At 40.9% G+C, this 19,517-nt stretch overlaps 2 protein-coding genes across 2 annotated transcripts in view; one reads left to right on the top strand and one right to left on the bottom strand.

The window, feature by feature from the left end:
* LOC120057742 (TRAF3-interacting protein 1-like) overlaps positions 1 to 11,024 on the bottom strand; it is a 34,078-nt gene extending 23,054 nt beyond the window's left edge. The window contains exons 1-3 of the mRNA XM_039006221.1: positions 10,902 to 11,024; positions 5,128 to 5,196; positions 633 to 794 (exon numbers count right to left, since the gene is read on the bottom strand). Coding sequence (XP_038862149.1) covers positions 633 to 794; positions 5,128 to 5,196; positions 10,902 to 11,024 — 354 coding nt within the window. The remainder of the gene's footprint in view (positions 1 to 632; positions 795 to 5,127; positions 5,197 to 10,901) is intronic.
* A 1,599-nt stretch (positions 11,025 to 12,623) lies between these two features.
* Positions 12,624 to 18,481, top strand: LOC120057837 (anterior gradient protein 3-like). Its single transcript, XM_039006300.1, has 8 exons — positions 12,624 to 12,661; positions 13,648 to 13,758; positions 14,116 to 14,179; positions 14,791 to 14,843; positions 17,126 to 17,202; positions 17,412 to 17,475; positions 17,825 to 17,908; positions 18,432 to 18,481. The coding sequence occupies exons 2-8, from the start codon at positions 13,653 to 13,655 to the stop codon at positions 18,479 to 18,481; spliced, it is 498 nt and encodes a 165-aa protein (XP_038862228.1). The 5' UTR covers positions 12,624 to 12,661; positions 13,648 to 13,652.
* Positions 18,482 to 19,517: the final 1,036 nt, after the last annotated feature.

The raw sequence follows: 19,517 nt of genomic DNA, 5'->3' as shown, positions 1-19,517 counted from the left end.
GGCTGTCTTCAGGGTCCAATTCAAATGTGCTCGACTGTAATTGATCCTCTTCAGATTTCACCCACAAGCATCATTAGTGTGTGTAAACATGCATGACCTTATCTGGAGCATTTGGTTTGTGTGCTGATAGGTGACAGCCACTGAAATGCACAAACATACGCTCATATTATTTGCAGCAAGAGCTACCTTTTAACTTTTCTTTGCGGCTGTGGCTATGTAAAATAAAACAAATTCTTGGCAACTTTGGATGTTGTGGACTGAAGATTGCGCTACAATTGCACACAAACGTGTCTGCAAATTTAGTTGCATGTGTATGACAATCTGGACAGAGTGTGCGTGTGTCTGTATTTTGTGTAGTTACAGGTGTGCGCATGTGAAACAGACGCCAATGTGCTGCTAACAGTTTAACTTCCTCCACTGTCCCTGTCCCCATACCGTGCACGAACCAGTGACCCTCTGCGTCGCAACACACGTGACCACCCTCCTTGACAACGTGTGAACCAATTGAGCTCTACAAAAGTTACCAATTCGATATCTCCATCGCCGACATTTCAAGCTAGCTGTGGAGTGAGCTTACAGGCACGTTCTTAACTCCGTTACACATGTACATGGGTCTTTCCAAGCAAACAAACCTTGTTGATGCAGCACTTGGCGATGGCCTGTAGCAGCTCGTTGGTCCTCTCAGGCTCATGGCCGGCTACAATGCGCGCTGGCTTGACCGACAGGGGCTCGCCGTTCACCAGCATCACCACATCTAGGGCCTTCTGCAGGAACGCTATCTTAGCATCCTTATCCTGCAGGAGAGAGGAAGGATGAGAGGGATTGAAAGAAAGAGTGAGAACAACGGCTTTAGGAAGACCGTCTAATGGGAATGTCTTTTTTCCCCTCTGAGGTTAGCATAACAAAACTGCTTCGACCTGTTTCTTTGCATCAGTTTTCTTGAGTGGATCCTCCATTGATATCAGAGTACACATGACCACTGGAGAGTTTATGCAGACATGCTTGTGCGAAACCCCTCTTCATCATGTGCACTTGAGGGAAATCTCAACATTGTATAGTTACGTGCCAATGCACAACTGGAACTAAGGGTGTTGCACTGCACAGACCATTCCAAAACGGTGTCCTCATCTGTTATCCATTTCCAGATAAGCACAGTTGAAACCACAACCTAAGCTCCATGCCAACAGTGTAACATTAAGCTGGCCACTAACTTAACTTATAACAAGCTCTATCTCCATTCAGCCCCTGAGCTCTCCAGGCCCTGTATTTCACAACACAGCTGATATTCAGGCCTGAAAGAAAGAGCAGTGAACGGACCAGAGTAAAGAGTACAGTCACATCCCTAAAAAAACAAAAAAAATTGTCACAAGAAATTAGCTCCCTGGTATACAGAAAATACCAGAGCCCTGAAGAAAGCTTCCAGAAAATTGGAAAGACGCTCCACCAAACTAAGTCTTCCGACTAGCTTGGAAAGACAGTACTGTGCAATATCGAAGAGCCCTCACGGCCGCTAGATCATCCTATTATTCCAACCTAATTGAGGAGAATAAGAACAATCCTAAATGTATTTTTGACACTGTCGCAAAGCTAACTAAAATGCAGCATTCCCCAAGAGAGGACGGCTTTCACTTCAGCAGTGATGAATACACAAACTTCTTCGACGAAAAGATCATGATCATTAGAAAGCAAATTACGGACTCCTCTTTAAATCTGCGTATTTCTCCAAAGCTCAGTTGTCCTGAATTATTATTTTTGTCCATTTCTCTTTGCGTTGATTGGTGGGGAAAAACAGGTCTACAGTAGGTAGCCTTCACTACTTTTTTGAAAGTCAATACTTGTTCAGAATAATTTGCTTGATCGCAAGATAAAATGTCGCTTTCAAAAAGTATCAAAAAGAAAGGGATAATGAAAGTTTCAGACAAGAATGTACAGAGAGATGTGTGCATCTCTCCATCTTTTCCCAATGCCAAGCCAGTGAGTCTTATTTGTAATTAAAATATCGCTGTTAGCAAATAATTAAATCTCAGACATAATTATGAATCTAAGCATAGAACATTCAGTGGTATTCTCGCCCCATATAGAGGCCCGACGCAGAAACATTGAATTGTTAACTGCAAGCTGCACACACAGCTTTTTTTGAGGACATATTCTGTAACTTAAAGGGGTTAAATCTGCAGTTAGAAGGAAGAGGGAAACAGTTGTGGACATGGAACAACTTGAGGCCTTTACTAGGAAGCTTGAGTTGTTTGATTTGGATCAGGCCGCAGCATTGTCACAGAGGTGATGGAAGATTTCATCAAGCAGCTGAGGGACAATTTATCCAGCAGATTTGAAGACTTCAGCATGCCCAAGGATATCATTGCGTTTGTACGTGATCCTCTCACAGTCCGCTCAGGTGGAGAATACTCCTCCCTTGCTAAGAAAACTACACCCTCGCTGGATGAGGCCGCAATTCAAACTGAGCTGATTGAATTGCAGACATCGAGCCAAACCAGGGCTGCGCTCAGGAGTGCCGAGTCCCTGTGTGCGTTGTGGGTGGCTTGCTCAGAGGAATACAGCACAATAAAGAAACTGCCATTTTATGTGCTAACAATGTTTGGATCGACTTACACCTGCGAGTCCTCATTTTCCTCTATGAACGTAATCAAGACTCACGACAGGAACCGGCTTTCACATAAGTCAGTCGAGGACTGCCTGCACATCAAAATCACATCCATCCACAAGATTGTGTCAGAGGGGAAATTGATTTTTTCTCATTGAATAAGTAATTTAGCGGCCTCTATGACTGTATTTAGTCAATTGTAATGCTATTGTGAGAGGTAAATATCCCCGGATAACATCTCAAGCAGACAGGATGTTCTGTTCGTTCTGTCGTTACAAGAGCAGGCTATCCCGACACAGACAGACTTTTTTTCTTTAAAGAATTGTTTTATGTAGGATGCTAAATGTTTGACCAGTTGCAATTGTAAGTAGGCCTAATAAATAAAACAAATCCTACTTCTACTAGGCTGTTAAGCCTCATAGCCTACCTCAGCCAGTTAAGTTATTTTAGATAGGTCTAGGCTCCGAAGAAATAGACTGTAATTACGCCCTCTTGTTGTTTGTAAAGTCAAATTAAAATAAAGATTATTGATGAAATTAATTGCTCGACTGGTGTAGGTTCTCCATCTGTTGGTTTTTGGACAAGGACATCCCAGCCAGCCAATCCCTCCCCTAACCCGGACGACCCTGGGCCAATTGTGCGTTGCCTCATGGGTCTCCCGGTCGCGGCCGGTACGCGTATCGAACCAGCATCTGTAGCAACGCAGAGAATGCATTTGACTGTTAGGACTTGCAGGAGGAACGGAAAATTGCGTGTCAATTCATAAACCATGTGCCATGGAATCGCTTCCCAAATTTTTCTTGTTATTTTATTAAGGAAAGCATAAAGATGAAGAAATACTGTACTGCTGTTTTGAGTTACAAATGTAACACTTTAGAGTACCTAAGCATTGAATACATTGCAAGTTGGGGATTTTCACACCTACAGTAGCCTGGCTATAAAGAGTCTATTGCCCTGCTAATAGGGTTACACCTGCTACAGTACACTTGTGAAAAACAAGTGTTTGAAAACCTGCTTTCAAAATTCCTCCAGCTGTCCATTACTACTGTAAATAAAAACACAGCATCATGTGTATTCTTTATTGTAAGCACAATGTCACAAATCATTTGTATCTACCTTTCCAATTACTTTTAAAGTTTGGGATTTACAAATGTGTGCTTTTCATGTCATTTTTCGTTAAATCCAGTTCGGATTCAAGTATAACTTCTGACTGACGCCTTTAGTGAGAGGTCTAATGCTTTAATATTTCATCACTTCTGCCCTCCGAATTCATATCTAAAGGGGCATTTTCCACGCCAGTATTAGTTACATTGTTTTAGTTTGAACGTGCAGACTGGCTCTAAGAACAGTGGGAACGTTTTCCTAGTCAGAGCCATTATTAGTGCAATGCCCCTTAAAGTGTTGCTCTGTGCTACCCAGTGGGGCGGGGTGGGGGTCCACCCCCCTTTCCTCTTCCTCCCTTCCCCATGGGCTAGGTCCGTCTTCTGTCCCCTGCCCTCGTGCCTTGAACCTCGCACGCTCACCGCTATTGCAAGGCAACCCCATTGTTCGCCACTCGGGAGCAATGACAAATATATGCTAATATACCAATATCCTGCTAACAGCCCATCCTAGAAACATTGTTTGCAGAATTCACAGCCTGCTATGCTTGTGAAAAACAGGGTTAATAATACATCTGTGAGAATATCTAATGGGCTTTTATATAATTCTAAGTTAATTAAAAATAATAACTTTCTTTTACAAAATAACGACATTTTGGAGATTATTTCGTTTTCAAATAACCTAAAGTGAGCGAGAAAAAGGCCATTCTTGAACATGGGGTGAGACATTCTTACTAATTTGTAAATAAAGCCAGTGTGTTATTTAGAATTATTTATTACTGTTTTTAGAGGGAGTGAAACCAAAAGCCTCAATGGTCTCCCAGTCACGGCCTTTGCTTGAAAAATGAGGGGAAAAAACGGCAATAGTACCGTTTGTCCATTTTGAGACGCCGTAGCCAGTACACACTTCCTCAAATAAGTCAGAATTAATGAAAGATAAAATGAATGAGATTCCTTAAGCTGACGTTTTTGCATTGGAGATCTAACTAAGATGTTTGATGTAGTATTTCCCAAGTAATTATTTTTCTTCATGTAAACGGGTCGTCTATTGTTGAATGAAAACAAGCACTTCATTGAAGAATCCCTACTGTTGACCAATGACTGATGAAGGGGCATAGACTTCCACTCCGAAATTGTTGTGAGCACAACCACCCGAAAAAAACCTTTTCGAAGACGAAAACATCACAATTTTGGCATAATATATGAACGAACTGTTCTGGTTGGGAAGCACGCGGACACCTTAAGAGCTAGGCTACGTATCATTTATTTTATAATGACTGTGAAATAGACAATAACTCATTAGATCTGTCACAGTGCAGTATAACAATTAGGTCAAAGCAACATATTCATAGGCAGGGGGCCTACAAGATTTCCATCTGTTCTGGTGTTTCACAAATTCCAGATCAAATGGAGAAAATGTCTTACCTTTACATTGTCTGACTTCATCTCAGTCTCTGCATAGAGTCCCTTCATGAAGCCAGTGGTCCGGATCACCTATAGGAGAAAAGGTTAGGATACATTGCCAAATGAGTCAGCAGTTAGCCACTATATGGTTGTAATTATCAATGCAGTACAGCATGACTGATTTTAAGCCGTTCATTTTGAGCATATTTTTTTGTGGAGGGAAAACCAAATAAATAGTCAGTGGTCAGTAATTAACCCTTTGCAAAGCCCCAGCCCCCTTAATTACTGTTGCAACCTCTGACAACATTTCCACAGGAAGCTCAATTTCCCATTCAACCTCTGGAAAAATCCCCTTACAACGATCTCAAAGTGTGTTTCTATTAAATACAGATGACCCCTTGCTAATCAGGAAACTCCTGGGTATGTTGTGGTGGGCTGTCATTACAATGGTGAAGGTGCATAAAGATGGAAGAATTCTGAGATGTCATTGATTTTGAACACTACCCAGATCTTAAACTACGGCACGCAACATGGCTCAATGTGCCAGTAAATCAGCACAATCTACTTTTTAGTTTCTTCAAATTGCCGCCGTCTTGGAGCTAGAGTAACGGAGAGCAATGTACAATACAGCAAACATAGCATTTGTGGTAAGTACATGGGGACCGTCATCTTTATGCAACTTTGTCATTGCTTCACAGGAACCTGGTAAATGTTTGTAGTGTAGCTAGCCACTATATAGCTGACTGAATTCACTGTCAGCATGCAGTCAAAGCTATACCCAGCAGCAGATGGGAGTTGTAGTCATAACACCCGCTAAATTAGCTAGCTATAATAAATTGAGAAAACAAGTTACATTAATCCTTAAGAGTCTATTGACGCACACATGCGTCAATCTAAGTCACAAAATTTTAAAAATCTCCATCAAAATCCATCAGTTTAAGCTAGAAATGTATATGTTTTGCAGGGGCTGCGGCTCAATCCACTGCATCCGCCTATGTCGGCCTTCCGCATATGCGGTGGAAGGCGGGTGAGCTATAGCGGTGTTTGTCAGACCATGAGACATCCCAAAAATTGTTCTTCACGAAAACGTCTGTTCAAGCCATAAGCTAACATGATTGTGTTCTCCGTTTTGCTCTATGACCGCCAGAATTGTCAAGGGACTCATCTGAAGGTAACCCATACAAACATTTGAAAGTATGGAGGTAGTTTTGTGGCAACAAAAATAAGGGGTTAAATATGTGTCCCAAAAAATATATATTTATTTCCTGAGCTTTCTTATATCTCCTAGATATAGGAGAGACACCCCTTACCTTTCCCACATTTTGTTTAGTTACAGCCTTGTTCTAAAAATGGTTTAAATAAACAAATCAACACATAAAATATATTTTCATTTGTTAAACACTTTTTTGGTTACTACATGATTCCATACGCGTTATTTCATAGTTCTGAGGTCTTCAATTGTATCTATAATGTAGAAAATAGTACAAATAAAGAAAAACCCTGGAATGAGTAGGTGTCCAAACATTTGACTTGTATATATTGGTTTTATAAACTCAGCAAAAAAGAAACGTCCTCTCACTGTCAACTGCGTTTATTTTCAGCAAACTTAACGTGTGTAAATATTCATATGAACATAACAAGATTCAACAACTGAGACATAACAAGTTCCACAGACACGTGACTAACAGAAATGGGATAATGTGTCCCTGAACAAAGGGGGGGTCAAAATCAAAAGTAACAGTTAATGCAGCTGGTGGCCACACCAGATACTAAGTACTGTAGTGCATCTCCTCCTCATGGACTACACCAGATTTGCCAGTTCTTGCTGTTAGATGTTACCACAGTCTTCCACCAAGGCACCTGCAAGTTCCCAGACATTTCTGGGGGGAATGGCCCTAGCCTTCACCCTCCGATCCAACAGGTCCCAGTCATGCTCAATGGGATTGAGATCCGGGCTCTTCGCTGGCAATGGCAGAACACTGACATTCCTGTCTTGCAGGAAATCACACACAGAGCAAGCAGTATGGCTGGTGGCATTGTCATGCTGGAGGGTCATGTCAGGATGAGCCTGCAGGAAGGGTACCACATGAGGAAGGAGGATGTCCTCCTCCCTCATGTGGGTTGAGATGGGGTACAGGGTTGAGACAGCACAGGGTTGAGATTGCCTGCAAATGACAACAAGCTCAGTCCGATGATGCTGTGACACACCGCCCCAGACCATGACGGACCCTCCACCTCCAAATCGATCCTGCTCCAGAGTACAGGCCTCGGTGTAACGCTCATTCCTACGATGATAAACGCGAATCCGACCATCACCCCTGGTGAGACAAAAACGCGACTCGTCAGTGAAGAGCACTTTTTGCCAGTCCTGTCTAGTCAGGCGATGGTGGGTTTGTGCCCATAGGCGACATTGTTGCCGGTCATGTCTGGTGAGGACCTGCCTTACAACAGGCCTACAAGCCCTCAGTCCAGCCTCTCTCAGCTTATTGCGGACAGTCTGAGCACTGATGGAGGGATTGTGCATTCCTGGTGTAATTTGGGCAATTGTTTCCATCCTGTACCTGTCCCGCAGGTGTGATGTTCAGATGTACCGATCCTGTGCAGGTGTTGTTACACGTGGTCTGCCACTGCGAGGACGATCAGCTGTCCATCCTGTCTCCCTGTAGCGAAGTCTTAGGCGTCTCACAGTACAGACATTGCAATTTATTGCCCTGGCCACATCCTCATGCCTCCTTGCAGCATGCCAAAGGCACGTTCACGCAGATGAGCAGGGACCCTGGGCATCTTTCTTTTTGTGTTTTTCAGAGTCAGTAGAAAGGCCTCTTTAGTGTTCTAAGTTTCATAACTGTGACCTTAACTGCCTACCGTCTGTAAGCTGTTAGTGTCTTAAAGACCGTTCCACAGGTGCATGTTCATTAATTGTTTATGGTTCATTGAACAAGCATGGGAAACAGTGTTTAAACCCTTTACAATGAAGGTCTGTGAAGTTATTTGGATTTTTACGATTTATCTTTGAAAGACAGGGTTCTGAAAAAGGGGCGTTTTTTGCAAGGGTTTACCTAAAAGGGTCCTATAATTCAAAATCGAATAGCTAAAATATCTTTAATGCGATTTAAACGTGAGCTTGTCCGAGCTGTCGGATTCGACAACAGTTGCTATCCATTGGAGCACTGAGATTGGTGCCCTAAATTCTGAGGTGGGACTTAGCGAAGGGTCAATTGCGTCATCCACGCAAACACACATCAAATATGCATGAGCATATACTGAAAGGTGAGAAACTTCACTGAAGGAGGAGAGAGAGAGACTACCAATTGAATGGGGTTAAGAGTGTACTCAGCTCTGCAGCTTGTGGGAACAGCAGTGGCCAAAAGCAACCTGAATGACCTATAAGACAGACTTGTTCAGAAGATGATGTAGTCTTGTGCAGATGGATCTGTCAGTCTGCTCTGCCTGGATAATCTTTGCTGAGCCTGGTATAGCCTGTGGCACGGACCCAGCCAATGGCAAACCTTCTAGCGAGGAAGCCATTCTCACAGCATCACACACTATGTTCGTACAGTGCCTCCAGAATTAATCATACCCCTTGACTTATTCCATATTTTGATGTGTTACAGCCTAAATTCAAAATAGTTTATATTTGTTTTCTCATCCACCCACACACAATACCCCATAATGGCAAAGTGAAAACATGTTTTTAGAATTTAAAAAAATATATAACACAGAAATATGTCATTTACATAAGTATTCACACCCCTAGGTTAATACTTTGTTGAAACACATTTGACAGCGATTACACCTGGGAGTCTTTCTGGGTAAGTCGCTAAGAGTTTCACACCTGGATTGTGCAACATTTGCCCATTATTCTTTTCAAATTTCTTCAAGCTCTGTCAAATTGGTTGTTGATCATTACTAGACAACCATTTTCAGGTTTTGCCTAAAATGTACATGAAAATCTAAGTCAAAACTGAAACTCGGCCACTCAGGAATATTCAATGTCTTCTTGGTAAGAAACTCAAATGTAGATTTGGCCTTGTGTTTTAGGATATTGTCCTGCTGAAATGTGAATTAATCTCCCTGTGTCTGGTGGAAAGCAGACAACCTGGATTTCCTCTAGGATTTTGCCTGTGCTTAGCTCCATTCCGTTTATTTTTTATCATGAAAAACTCCCCAGTCCTTAAAAATTACAAGCATAACCATAACATGATGCAGCCACCACTATGTTTGACAATATGGAGAGTGGTACTCCGTAATGTGTTGTATTTGCCCTGAAACATAACACTTTGTATTTAGGACAAAAAGTGAATTGCTTTGCCACATTTTTTGCATTATTACTTTAGTGCCTTGCTGCAAACCAGATGCATGTTTTGAGATATTTTTATTCTGTGCAGGCGTCCTTCTTTTCACTCTGTCAATTAGGTTAGTATTGTGAAGTAACTACAATGTTGTTGATCTATCCTCGGTTTTCTTATATCACAGCCATTAAACTCTAACTGTTTTAAAGTCCCCATTGGCCTCATGGTGAAATCCCTGAGTGGTTTCCTTCCTCTCCGGCAACTGATTTAGGAAGGACGTCTGCATCTTTGTAGTGATCATCCAAAATGTAATAAATAACTTCACCATGCTGAAAGGGATATTCAATGTCAGATTAGTTTTATTTTTTCCCATCTACCAACAGGTGCCCTTCTTTGCGAGGCATTGGAAAACCTCTAGTCTTTGTGGTTGAATCTGTTAAAAATTCACTGCTTGACTGAGGGACCTTACAGATAATTGTATGTGTGGGGTACAGAGATGAGGTAGTCATTCAAAAATCATGTTAAACACTATTATTGCACACAGAGTGAGTCCATGCAATTAATTAAGCAAATGTTTACTCCTGAACATATTTAGGCTTGCCATAACAAAAGGGTTGAATACATGACTCAAGAACAGAAAAAATAAATAAAATACACTTGGAGATTATCTGGTGTGTAGACCAGTGACAAACTGTAATCCATTTGAAATGCAGGCTGTAACACAGCAACATTTGGGAAAATTCTATGGGTGTAAATACTTTCTGAAGGCACCATTTATGAGGGCATGTTCCTGCCTGTCCCATGGCCCTGCCATCATGATACTTGTTATGTCAAGTACAAATTATAATGGATTTAGAACCATGATCAGCGGTATCCTTTTTATATTATTTAGGCTATAACAAGCAAGCACCACCCTTCCACAGTGCCATGCCTTCATGTTGCCATCCTAACTAGTAAGTTAGGGAACACAGCCCAATTCAAACAAGCAATCCAGCTGCATTTAGGGATAAGCTCATTGACCGTCACCTAGAATAGAAGGCCTCATTTCATAACAGGGATGACACCCTCACACAACTTCGGTGACAATATGTAACTGTACCTGCTAGCTAACTAACTAGTTAACTAACGAGTTAACTAGTGCAGGGGCAGCCATTTAATTTGTTATAGGATAATGTTTTAAACCGTTTCATGAGTAAATAGCCAGCCAGTTAGCAAATAATTTCATATTTTTTACATAGATACAGTGAAAAGTCACATTTCCCGGCGCCGCGACTTGGTTTTGTTTACTAAACCAAGCAGACAGGAGTGCCTAGCAACGAAAAACGACGCTGATTTGATAGCTAGCTACTGTTAGGTAAATTGGCTAATTATCATGACTCAGTCTCAATGCTGAAAGGTTAGTTGGCTGGTTTTAGCAGGGGATAAATGCTAGCTAGCTATCAAATCCAATCTAACTAGTAAGACCTCTTTGTAGCTAGTAGCCAATGTTAGCTAATCACTCACCTCACTGAATATGTCGTGCAGATACCTAAACGGCGGTTTGCTGAGCAGTTTTTCAGTAAGCGGCGGTTTCTTTATAACTTTCCCTAACGTGTCTTGGGTCTTTTTGGCCACTGACCCGTTCATGGCAGCTGCTGAAATGACAAATTACCCAAAGTTATTGATGAAAACAAGACTGTTCTTCAATCAAAACTCCTGTCGCTATGTCAATAGCATCCAATCCCACAATGCATCATTAATCTGAAATGCGCTTGTGCTAAATCAGAGATACTGGATATAATGGCGAGATGCTTGCGTTCCAGCCCTAACAGTGGGGGCGGGACAACTCCGATATAAAGGGATTTTTCTCAAAGTTGCCGGGATGTCATGTGCAGTGGCGACCCGTCATTCAGGGCAGGTGTGGCTTTTGAGCCCCACATTTTCAGCAGGCTTGCCTGTTTTGCATGTTATTTTGGCATTAATACGTATCAGTTTACAAACAATGTAAAAAAAAATATATATATATCATTGAGTTAATAAAGCCGCATACAAACATGGTCTCTTTTTTGTTTTCTTGAGTAAGGCAGCTCCAAAATGCAGGTGTTTCAGCCTAACTCATTGCTTTCTGTGGTGGGCAAGCCAGCAGAAAATACAGAGTGTTGCGCCGTGATTGGCTCAGTGTTCTGTCACTCATGGGGACACTACGTCACCACCAAGTCTAAGGGTAGACCAACAAATGCTATCACCTTGGGTGCTGCCATAGAGTTACATTAGAAGTGCTGATCCAAAAAGGCTCACGGTCATTGGCCACAGATCAAATTATATCAAATCACTTTCTGTCATGTCAACATCATACTTTCAAAATCTCAGCTAGCAGTCATCATCATGAATCAAGTCGGCAATCTACTGGCAAATCCTTTTTAATCCTTGTCATATGAAGAGAAATAATGAAGAGAACGTATAGATAAAATGTATCGGTGCTCATCGGCCATTGGACATAAACATTACACAACAAGTTGGAAATCGCAAATTCAACAACGAGTGGTTTGGAAGGAATCAGTGGCTAACTGCAAGCGTTGCAAATCAATCATTAGCCTGCTATTCAGTGGTGTGGCTGTGTGGTCCCAAGTCTAAGATTAAGGGTCTCTTTTCCTAGTTTAAAATGATAAACATTCAACATTGGCCATGCTGTCAATGAAGCATGATTTGTGACGTGCTCAAAACAACTTAACTAGGAACTGCAATATCTGACTTTAACTGCGAACTTGGGAAAAATGAGCTACGACTGGGAAAATATGTAGGTGTGCTGACTGTGACAAAGGCACTGGGTTTTCAGTTGTCTTGTTTGCTAAATTAACAAATGAAATAGGCAGTGGCATGGTGTACAGTATATAACCATAGAAGCACTGTGACATATGCCTCATTGCAGTCATATTTAGGGCTTATTGGGGATGTGGCTTTCAGGTAATTATTATTGGCAACCCATTCCATGAGAGTGAATGTCATTCCAGTTCATCTCTTCAGTTATATTTGATCAATTATGACTAACCCAGTGCACTGCTTTCTATGAATTCTGATGGTGTTTGAATGTTTAGGCAAAAAGAAAAATGTCCTGTTTGGAACACTGACAAGTAGAGAGAATAATTTAAAAATAATTGGATAGGCCTGGCTCCCCATACCTGTTTGGTGAGTTCTGTTGTCTATAAAAAGAACTGCAAATCAAAACCAAGTTACTGTCAGCTTGGAAATAGGTTACAGACACTCCTCCTATGCCTGTGCAATAGGTAAGATATCAAAATCATTGAACATTTCTTAGTGGAAACTTGTAATATTATTGTGTTGACTTGATGCAGTATTTGAATTACCTGGTTGGTGTACAGGCCTATCTCTGTCAACATTCAATCATGTTAAACCTTCATTTTGCCTTTGGTAATTCGGCCGAAGAAGAAACAGACTGGCACCAAAATCAGTTGTTTGAATTTACGCAGACAATAATGATCTATGCAAAATCTCTAATATACAGTATACTTGTACAGGGTTTTATTTTAGAATTTAAAAATACTAATAGACAAATGACAAATGCAATAATCGAGATCAGGAGTAGTTTGAAGTAAATGTGACACACATAACCAAACAGGTTTGGCCTGTTTTAGTAAGCATAGATGAATATTGTTACTATTCATTTAGGCACTTGTATTGAAATGGGCCTACCCCTTAAATGGCACAAGGCAGGTGTTTCTTGGAAGGGGTTCCTTTTTATCACACTTGACTTTTATATGGTCAAGGCGAGAGTTATACTGTAGGTTGATACATTGCTATGTTTTCATTCATAAAGCCCTTTTACAAAAAGTCGATCCATACCTAACATCATTACTAAACTTTAGACATACGAGTTACCACACCCGGTCTCGGGGATTAACTTAGGAAATTCCTTTGGTCTCTACTGAGTTCGGTAAATCAGCTTTTAGTTTTCTTGCACCTTATTTGTGGAATGATCTTTAAAATGTTCTTAAAATTTGACGTTCTGGTGCCTCTAGGGCAATTCATTTTATGACTGCGGTTTTTTTTCTGCTTGCAATTTGTATTGCTATTTTGATGTGTGCATTTTCTGTAATGTATGTAATTCAGGGCTCATCTGTAAAAGAGACCTTGGTCTCAGTATGACTCCTTGGTCAAATAAAGGTTAACTAAATAAATAATAAACATAAGTATTACATATATGTATTTTTGAACAGTTTGACTTGACTGCCTCCTCTTCTCTCTACCTCAGAACGGATGACAACCATGTATCGCTGGTCTCTCTTTGCATTGCTCTTTGTCACCTGTATGGAAGTTTCCCTACAGAAGAAAACAAGGAAAGGCACTCAAACTCTCTCAAGAGGTAAGAATTATGTAACAATGTATCCTCGCCCCACCCCTAACGTCTATTTGAGTTTACTACACTCAGAAAAAAAGGGTTCTTCAGCTGTCCCCATAGGAGAACCCTTTTTGGTTCCAGGTAGAACCCTTTTGAGTTCCACATAGAACCCACTGTGGAAAGGGTTCTACATAGAACCAAAAGGATTCTACCTGGAACAAAAAAATGATTGTTCAAAGGGTTCTCCTATGGGGACAGCTGAATAACTCTTTCATGTTCTAGAAAGCACTTTTTTTCTGAGTGTACGAAAACAGTTCTCCATCCCCATTACATTAACACCAAATCCATTCGTTCTGATTTCCATCCTCAATTTTGTCTCAGGATGGGGAGATTACATTGCATGGGTCAATACCTATGAGGAAGCCCTGATGACAATGAAAGAAAGGTAAAACAAGATTAGACAAAATACACAACAAGACATCAAATTGCAATTGCGTTGTTTGGTTAGTGGCATATGTTTGACAATTAGAGCAGTCTTTCAAATGTCTAAGAGTGAAACATTTCATTAAAGCTATCTGCTTATGTTACAGTCATATCCTCACAATTATTATATTACAATTGACATTTCAATCAATTATCAGACACTTTTATCCAGAGTGACTTACAGTTAGTGCATTCATCTTAAGATAACTAGGTGAGACAATCACATATCACTGCGCCCCATTAATTCAACGTGTCCAATAAAACTAATCAAACTGTAACGGAAATCCTCATATTTATTATATGGTTGCATCCCAAAATGGCACAGGCACAGTATTCACTAGACAGTGCACTACTTTTGACCAGGGCGCTATCAAAAGTAGTGCACAGAATAGGAAATCGGTTGCCATTTGGGACACACACAGCCTATTTGTTTTCTTATCTCCATAATGACACTAGGGGCTTAAGTTTGGTACAATCCCAGAGACGTTGTACTTCTCTGTAAGCACATCCACCCACTACTTATTCTGCAGTGGAATGTGTTCTTGTTTTGTCTGTGTCCTCATGTTCCCACAGTAAGAAGCCTCTGATGGTCATTCATCACATGGAAGATTGTCCTCATAGTCAAGGTAATACTGCTGTGCTTTCATACTCACACATACAGTACCAGTCAAAAGTTTGGACACACCTGGTCATTCAAGGGTTTTTCTTTATTTTTTACATTGTAGAATAATAGTGAAGACATCAAAACTATGAAATAACGCATATGGAATCATGTAGTAACCAAAAAAGTGTTAAACAAATCAAAATATATTTTATATTTGAGATTCTTCAAAGTAGCCACCCTTTGCCTTGATGATAGCTGCACACTCTTGGCATACTCTCAAACAGCCTGGAATGCATTTCAATTAACATGTTTGGACAGTTTGGACATGTTTGGACAGTTAATTTAACAAAAAAGGTTAATTTGTAGAATTGTTGTCCTTCTTAATGCGTTTGAGCCAATCAGTTGTGTTGTGACAAGGTAGGGGTGGTATACAAAAGATAGACCTATTTGGTTAAATACCAAGTCCATATTATGGCAAGAACAGTTGAAATAAGCAAAGAGAAACGACAGTCCATCATTTCTTTAAGACAAAGGTCAGTCAATACGGAAAATTTCCAGAACTTTGAACGTTTCTTCAAGTGCAGTCGCAAAAACCATCAAGCGCTATGCTGAAACTGGCTCTCATGAGGACCATCACAGGAAAGGAAGACCCAGAGTTACCTCTGCTGCAGAGGATAAGTTCATTAGACTTAACTGCCTCTAAATTGTATCCCAAATAAATGCTTCACCGAGATAAAGTAAGACACATCTCAACATCAACTGTTCAGAGGAGACTACATGAATCAGGCATTCATGGTTGAATTGCTGCAAAGAAACCACAACTAAAGAACACCAATAATAAGAAGAGACTTGCTTGGGACCAGAAACACGATCAATGGACATTAGACCGGTGGAAATCTGTCCTTTGGTCTGATGAGTCTAAATTTGAGATTTTTTGTTCCAACCGCCATGGTTTTGTGAGACGTAGAGTTGGTGAATGGATCATCTCCGCATGTGTGGTTCCCACCGTGAAGCACGGATGGTGTGGGGTGCATTGCTGGTGACACTGTTTGTGATTTATTTCGAATTCAAGGCACACTTAACCAGCATGGCTACCGCAGCATTCTGCAGCGATATGCCATCCCATCTGGTTAGTGGGACTATCATTTGTTTTTCAACAGGACATTGACCCAAAACCCACCTCCAGGCTGTGTAAGGGCTATTTGACCAAGAAGGAGAGTGATGGAGTGCATCAGATGACCTGGTCTCCACAATCACCTGACCTCAACCAAATTGAGATGATTTGGAATGAGTTGGATTGCAGAGTCAAGGAAAAGCACCCATCAAGTGCTCAGCATATGTGGAAACTCCTTCAAGACTGTTGGAAAAACATTCCAGGTGAAGCTGGTTGAGAGAATGCCAAGAGTGTTCAAAGCTCTCATTGAGGCAACGGGTGGCTACTTTGAAGAATCTCAAATATTTAAAAAAAATATATATATATATATTTTTTTTACCCCCTTTTCTCCCCAATTTCGTGGTATCCAATTGTTAGTAATTACTATCTTGTCTCATCGCTACAACTCCCGTACGGGCTCGGGAGAGACGAAGGTCGAAAGCCATGCGTCCTCTGAAACACAACCCAACCAAGCCGCACTGCTTCTTAACACAGCGCGCCTCCAACCCGGAAGCAGCCGCACCAATGTTTTCGGAGGAAACACCGTGCACCTGGCTACCTTGGTTAGCTAGGTGACAGGAGTCGACAGGAGTCGCTGGTGCGCGATGAGATAAGGATATCCCTACCGGCCAAACCCTCCCTAACCCAGACGACGCTAGGCCAATTGTGCGTCGCCCCACGGACCTCCCGGTCGCGGCCGGCTGCGACAGAGCCTGGGCGCGAACCCAGAGTCTCTGGTGGCACAGCTAGCACAGCTAGCGCCCTAGACCACTGCGCCACCCGAGAGGCCATATAAAATATATTTTGATTTGTTTAACACTTTTTTGGTTACTAAATGTTTAGTTTTGATGTCTTCACTATTATTCTACAATGTAGAAAATAGCAAAAATAAAGAAAAACCCTTGAATGAGTAGGTGTGTCCTAACTTTTGACTGGTACTGTACATCATCTAACCAAAGGGCCCAACCAAGGTCTTTGTTGCCTTACAGTTGGTCTCGTTGTAGCAACATTTCCTTCTACATTATCATTTGTAAAGGCTTGTATGACAAAAGAATAGCAATACATACAAATTCCACTATGAGGATAAAGTGTGTTGAAGTTAAAGGTGAGGTTCTCACTGACATATCATTCTGTCCCACTTCCTTCCACAGCTCTGAAGAAGGCGTTTGCTGTTGATAAAACCGTACAGAAAATGGCCCAAAAGGATTTTGTTATGCTCAATTTGATGGTAATTGATTTTTTTAAAATGTATTCAACATACACTCATTGGAAGCAATGCAATTATATGGTTGTAACCATATCCCAATCACATATTGTACATTGTATCATGCATTTTATTATTTCATCACTTGGAGGTAAATGTTCGAATTTAGATGCTAAATAGATGGTAGTTGATTAGGAATGTATATTTTGATGTCATTTTGATTTATTTTTCAGCATGAGACTACAGACCGTAATCTGGCAGCAGATGGCAACTACGTTCCAAGAATCATCTTTGTTGGTGGGTCTCTTCTTCTACCATGCCATCTCACTTAGGAAATAAATCACCACTTGTTCTGAATCGCCAACACATCACGCAGGTCCAAAGCTTGCTGTGAGATCTTTGATGTAACTGTATTCAGTGCCTCGCATACATTTATTTTAATCAGTAGCGATTTGCCTAAGAACCACCAAATAACTTACAGTACATGTGTGGGTCTTGATCAAGGATCAATGTAATTTATGGGTCGCCATAGTGTTAGAAATTGAATAGTATGAATAAAGCATTACAATCTAGTTATACCTACATAAGGATGTATTATGTTTGGAAGCTTTGGCAAAGTCCTCCAAAATATCTCTCCCTCCCACAGATCCATCCATGACCGTGCGTTTAGACCTTGTTGGGAAGTACAGTAATCGCCTGTACACCTACGAGCCGAGCGACATCCCATACTGTGAGTGTCCCTCTTCTTCCCTAATGAGGTCCTATGAGAGTCAGATATCCTTATGTTGCCTCACACACACACATGTTTTCCAATAACACAGACTGCACTTACTTGGTTCTACTCTTTCTTCCTTCACCTAATTCACTAACTAGTTGAGAGGAGAGAGTTGGGAGATACAACCAATAAAGTATTGAGATTGCTTAAGGACAATTCTTAGAGGGAGAGAAGGTGGGTGGGTGAAGGGGTGGATGAATACTTTATAAAGGTTTTACTTGCTCAAATGAAAAGCTGAAAAGCGAAAGGAGGATTATTATTAGTCAGAAATGAAGCAAATTATTTCTCTAATTGCTCAAAGTGTAAAATAATTAATTGTTTGGTCCACTACTATCAGAACAACATAAAGCAAGGTTGGGCAATTTAAATTCAGTCAATTCCTGAATTGAATTCCAATTCTCTTCCTGACATAAAATGGAATTTACCACTTCCCTGGTAAACAGATTCTTACCCAAGCTTCTTGTCCCTCTCTCCATAGTGGCCAAGAACATGAAAAAAGCCAAGCTTCTACTGCACACTGAACTGTGACCTCACAGCCTTATAAACTCTGTACCAATAAGCCACTGGGCCATTCCCTGTCCTGGGATCCAGAGCAACAACCAGAGTGGTTCACGGAGTCTTGGACATTCATATGTTTACACAAAATGTATACAATAGATGATCAATAAAGATGAATGACAGTGTGCAGTGTACTGAATTTGTTGATGTTCATTTGCTTTTGACTCCAAATGCTAAAACAGACCAAATATTTACATTTAACGTTATATGGACATTCTCTGTGAGGGTTGTTGACATGGCTTAATTGTCGCAGAATGCAAAGAATACAAACATATTCAAATATGAATTTAATAGATTGAAAGACTTATCTGCTCAGTGCTTAATAGATTTACAATGAGGGCATGGACAGTGAAGCATTTTTTCTTTTGGCTCTGTACTCCATGAGGTGAATGAATCGTGAATAATGATGAGTGAGAAAGTTGCAGATGCACAAATATCATACCACCAAGACATGCTGACCTCTCACCATTACAATCACATGGGAGGTTAGCATTTTGGGGGGAATATGATATTTGTGTGTCTAACTTTCTCACTAATCATTATTCCTTGATTAATTCAGTATTATCTGTAATCATGGTAGGATCCACATTAATGTTGAAGTGTTTAGAAACATATTCTATTCTTATTTACAATAAAAGTGACTCCAAAATGACACAATACATTATTTACCATTCACAAGCTTGATGCAGTCCATTAATCACATCATTTCCTGTTGAATGCGGAATGAGGCAGCGCTCGGTTTGTTCTTTTGGAAGTGTCTGAAAGTGTTCTATTGGAAAAGTTTGGTTACTAGCTAGATACCTTTTGATTTTGGATCCCACTGCACCGTTGGAATCAGATGATGGGAACGCTGCGGTCTGTTCGCGGATCATTCCGTCCGAGGGTTAGCTGTCTATAAAGCAAGCAGGGTTTCCTTGAGGGCTTGAATGCAGCCTGAGACGCGGTTAGCCTTTGTGGATTTTCCCGGGCTTGTGGCTGTCTAGATCCCTACTGTTTGTTGCTGTTT

Source organism: Salvelinus namaycush, chromosome 13 (genome assembly GCF_016432855.1).
Source record: "Salvelinus namaycush isolate Seneca chromosome 13, SaNama_1.0, whole genome shotgun sequence".
NCBI lineage: Eukaryota > Metazoa > Chordata > Actinopteri > Salmoniformes > Salmonidae > Salvelinus > Salvelinus namaycush.
This window is presented reverse-complemented; position numbering and strand designations above follow the sequence as displayed.